The 5,062-nt window shown below is 45.4% G+C and overlaps 1 protein-coding gene across 1 annotated transcript in view; it reads left to right on the forward strand.

Moving 5' to 3' along the window:
* The window catches only part of Pabpc1l (poly(A) binding protein cytoplasmic 1 like), a 31,369-nt gene extending 29,838 nt beyond the window's left edge, over positions 1-1,531 (forward strand). The window contains exons 13-14 of the mRNA XM_031373742.1: positions 875-1,005; positions 1,360-1,531. Of these exons, the coding sequence (XP_031229602.1) occupies positions 875-1,005; positions 1,360-1,422 (194 nt within the window). The 3' untranslated portion in view covers positions 1,423-1,531. The remainder of the gene's footprint in view (positions 1-874; positions 1,006-1,359) is intronic.
* Positions 1,532-5,062: the final 3,531 nt, after the last annotated feature.

Raw genomic sequence — 5,062 nt, forward strand, 5'->3', positions numbered from 1 at the left:
CCCACCCACCTACCCACATACACACATTGCTATTAATGTAGGAATGAATGAGTAACTTGTTGCTGGTCAGCATGCTCTTCTCTTCATGACCACAAAGATCTCAAGCCCCTTCACTAGAGGCCCTCAGTGCTCTGTTATTTCCTTAGCTTGCTCACTAGGGCTCGCTGCTTCATGACCCCCTCACTCACAGAAGAAAATTACAGATGCCTAGTGTAGGCTCCATTGGCCATTGTCTGTAAACCGTCATTCCTTTATGGGAAGACCTAACCCCACTCAAGTATCCCCATCCTGGAGTGTCCCACGCCTTGTCAAGATGGCCAGACACCAAAACTAGGTTGGATTGCTGGAAGGACCTGATGGTGGAAGGAGAATTTATGCTGTGTGTCTGCCTCCCACACCCCAAAGTCTCAAGTTGAGCGTTACATCCTGTCTGGAATCTCAATGTGTCCAGTCAGAAATGCTTCTCATGAAACAAACAAATGGAGTCTTGAAGCTCAGCTGACTTAGCTGTAGACCCCTTTATATAGTGTTGTTTATGTTTATATGCTATTTTATTATGTTTATATTATTTATAATATATCACTATATATGTATTACTATAGATTTATTATACATATTAAATATATGTATGTATAATTGTATATAATATTCAACCTCTGACCCTTCAGATTGTTGTCCTCTAAGGTCGTGTTGCTATGCCCACTTTATAAAGTTGGGAAGAAGAGTTCCCAGTAATGTTACATGCTATAGCTTGGGGTGACAGGTTTTAGGACAAGATCCCAGACACCCTTATTGCTCCACTCCATGGTACTACTCATGGAATTCTGGGCTTTGAGGCAGGTGTGCATGTAAGCTATCAGGTTGTTCTACACAGGGGAGCTCCTCTACTCCCTCATCCACGATACCTGTGGCCCACTGACTGGCAAGATCACGGGCATGCTGCTGGAGATGGACAACCTGGAACTTCTGTTATTGTTGGAGTCCCCAGAGTCCCTCCATGCCAAGGCAGGTGGAGACTGGGTAGTCGCACAGCAAAGACCAAGGGCTGTCCTGAAGAAGTTAGGGCAGCTGCTATCAGTCTGCTGGGTCTTAGCTGAGGGTCCGCAACTTCAGTCCCTCCACAGATGAGCTCTGTGTAGGTTCCGAGGAAAGTTTCAATGCAAGTAGCTGGGTTCTGACGGCACAGTCACATCCATCAGTGTTACCTCTGTTTTAAGAAGGTGGCAGTGGGCTGGGATCATGTGAACAGCAGGGCGTGAGAGCTCTGTGCATCCTTTATTATGCATGTAAAGTCATGGCCCTTCTGGGACCGCCTGGACTGGGGCAGCTACACTAAGCCTCTCTGTTTTATGTCTGTAGATAGAAGAGGCGGTGGCAGTACTGCGGGCACATCGGGAAATGGAGTCAGCAGACAGGAACTGAACTCTGTGGGCCCCCAGGGATGGAAGGGCCGACAGAGCAGCTGAGACTCTGTAGAGAACCCAGTGGAGACTGACAAGCAAAAACTCACTGCGATGTGTTGGTGGCTTTGTCTAAAGCACCAGGGAGTTTGGTGAAGTTAAAGGAGTCATAGACGTGCACAGTGGCTGGATGTTGTCATGCCAGTTGCCCTGCTAGGCCTCAGAGTTTACTGCCTGGCTCCGTTCTGTCTGGAGGCCTGATCTACTGTAGGTCAGTCCACCTTCTTGACTGAAGATTGGGTGTCTTCCATATTCTGGGAACATTTTTTTTCCCTCCACTCCCCCCCTCCCCACTGAAAATGGAATACTCACTCCCTTGACTGCTGATTACTGTATTTCTGCTCTTGGTTCTAAGGCTGTGTGAATTCTAACTTATTTCCTGATGGGTTATTTATTCCTTATTTCTTGAGCTTTAGGTATGTAATGAAGGCTGGACACGCAGTCCTCTGCTGATCTTTTTGCTTTATATATTAAAAAATGCTGCAAAAATCTGTCTTGCCTGGAAGGAGGGTGGGGCAGTCTTGACTGTAGTGAGACTGGCTTTAAGGAGCAGAACCAGAACCCCAAACAGGTGCTAAAGTACACAGAAAGTGTGCATGTAGCAGGAAACCAACCGGGAGCTGAGCTTAAGTATGTAACAGCTCCAAACTATAGACTGCTCACCAACGGCAGATGGTTAAATGGGTCCCATTAGGCAATGGAGTGAGAAAATGGACTAAAGCTCAAAGTACGTGTCATTTCTGCAGGCCAGGTGAGCACTACAGAAGGCAGCCCAGGTGACCAAATGCTGTGTAACGTAGTTAAGAACTCTGTAGAAATATACTAGAGTCCCTTCCTGGTAAGAGTCCCCATCCCTAAACAGGAAGCTCCCAGGATTTCTTTGGGGCAGTCAGTGTTCATCTCAAGGAGTACAGACCTGTAGGATGCCGTCCCGCAGCTCCTACCTGCGTGGGGTTCCACGAACCGGGAATGTGGGAGACCTGCAGTATGGGGAAAGCAGAGAAAAGGACGCACACACCAAGAGACGTTTCTCATCAAGGTGCACTTTACTTAATGACGGGAGAGGATTTATACTCAAAGGCATCACAGGTAAGCAATTGGCATTTAGGTGATAATAAGACATCAAAGCTCAGTATGGATACAAAGGAATCCAGGAAGGGGAAGAAAGATCAAAGAATCACGGCTTCGAAAGAAACAGGTATCTGGTTCTTGAGTCATTTGCATGGGCTCCAACCCCCCAGCGCGCAGAGACTAGCTGTCAACTTGTAGTTTCGGTTTGAGAATCTCCGAGAGCACAGCAGGGCTTCCCACACAGACCTTAGCCCCTTGCCATGTGACCAAAGAACAGTGAAGAAACACTTGCAGTGTCGCTGTCACAAGTCAACTGGAACAAATCCAACAGGGTCCATCATTCTGTCTCTCGTTGTCCTCCCCACCCCCCACCCCCATGAAGGCCATTTTGAATTCCCCTTATTTTCCAGCCTCCAAGCCACTCTCTCTCCCCTAGATGTCCTCCAGATGCTCAATGCTGGCACTTCTTCAGGCCTGAGCCTCATTCTTCTTTTCTCTCTCCACATTCTGTTCTTCCACATCAAGTCACAATCTCATTTTCAATTGGGCTTTCTTGAAGACTCTACCTTTTTGTTCTTCAGTTCCGTTCGCTTTGGAAGCTCCCACAGACTATACACACCCTACTTAACCCGAGTTCTTGGACCATCAGTTTTAAGTCCAATCCACAAGTCAAGTTTATGGCTCGGAGCTCCCTGCCACTCTGCTATTGTCTTGAGTGTTCTCAGGAAAGTCTCACCCACATTCTATCCCAAGGCTAAGCTCTCCCCACACGCTCCCTTCGCTTCCCCTCATCTCCCACAAGCAATCTATCTCTCAATTGTTTCAATCCTTTATTGCCATCCTGGCCTAAGCTGGACCCTGGCAACAGGCCCTGTGGCTTAACTGTATTCGTGTTTCTTTCTTCCAAGAAATCAGAAGGACAAAATCTGCTCTCTTACCCAAGTCTGTTACCCCACTGTTTCCTTAAGGTTTAAACAACGTAACTTGCAGCCTCATCTGGTGATGTTGAGAATTTTACACATCTTCATTAGTCTTCCCTTAGTGCATGCTGCCAGCTAGGGAGCACACATCCTACTTGTCCAATCTCCCATCTTTCACCTACTAATATTACCTTAAGAATATTTTTCTCATTATCGTCAGCATGTATTTACTATACAAAATGTCACATTATGTATGTGTGCTTTGCTCTAGCTTACTACCCTCATAATGCCCTCCTCCCAAATGTTCTACACACACACACACACACACACACGAGAGTGCAAACTTATTTGTAGATAAATCTAGATAAAACATGCAGTATTCATTTGTGAATCTAGCTTAATTGCTTCACATCATTTCCAGTTCCATCCATTTTTTTTTTTGCAAGGAATTCCATTCTTTATTGCTGAATAAAACTCTACTGTATGGGCCAGAGATAATCCACAGGTGATGTTGCTTGTCACAGAAACCTGATGACCTGAATTTGATCCTTGGAACTCATATAAACATGGGAGAAAAACAACTCCACAAAGGTGTTCTCTCACATCCACACGTGTACTGTATCTCACACATGCTACTAAGAGAGACCCTTGTACTCACCATATGTATACATCTTAGCCATTCGAATGCTGCTGGTTATTTATGGGAATAAATTATTTTGGGAATGCTGCCAGAGTTAAGTCTCTAGCACATGCTTCCTGGATATTCTACTGGTTAGGTAGCTAAGGAGCCATAACCTATGGGTTTTGAGACAGGTTCTATGAAGCTCGAGAACTATGGGTAACTTTTGAGGACCCTTTATACTGATTCCACGGCTGGCAGCTTGCCTTTACTTTTTGTGGTGCAGGGGCTTGAACTCAGGCCCTTGTGCATGTTAGGCAAACGCTCTACCGCTGAGCCACATGCCCAGCTCTTAGGTTTCTCTTCTGAATTCAGTTCAAGCTCTCCTTTCCAGGGGACTTTTACCATTCCATTGTACAAACTCCATGGAGGCAGACATGACTGAATATTCCTTCATTTTGCCTAAGCCAGCTGCTTTACACTTATCTGATCAACCTCTTCTCACAGAGCCATTTCTCAGAGCAGGGACTGTATATAGTTACCCTGCTTCGCTTGGACTACACACAATGCTTGGGCTGTTCAAAAAGCTCATTTAATAAATATATCAATGTTTTCTTCCACAGATCGTTCCATATCTTATTCAGGAAATATAGTATTTAAAACTTTAATGTTTCTTTTACAGGGTCAAAATTCAACAGTACAAAAAAGTATAAGATTTGGCTTGTTCTGGGCAGTGGTGGCGCATGCTTTTAAATCTCAGTACTTAGGAGGCAGAGGCAGGTGGATTTCTGAGTTTGAGGCCAGCCTGGTCTACAGAGTGAGTTCCAGGGCTACACAGAGAAACCCTGTCTTGAAAACCAACCATCCAACCAAACAAAAAACCCAAAAGATTTAGCTTGCCTTTACTATCTGCCTTGTGTGTCATAGTCAATTGTTACCAAGTCGCAGGTGAAAACCAGAGAAAGCATAAATAAACGTACAAGAGCCAGCTG

This window comes from Mastomys coucha, unplaced genomic scaffold (genome assembly GCF_008632895.1).
Source record: "Mastomys coucha isolate ucsf_1 unplaced genomic scaffold, UCSF_Mcou_1 pScaffold15, whole genome shotgun sequence".
Taxonomy (NCBI): domain Eukaryota; kingdom Metazoa; phylum Chordata; class Mammalia; order Rodentia; family Muridae; genus Mastomys; species Mastomys coucha.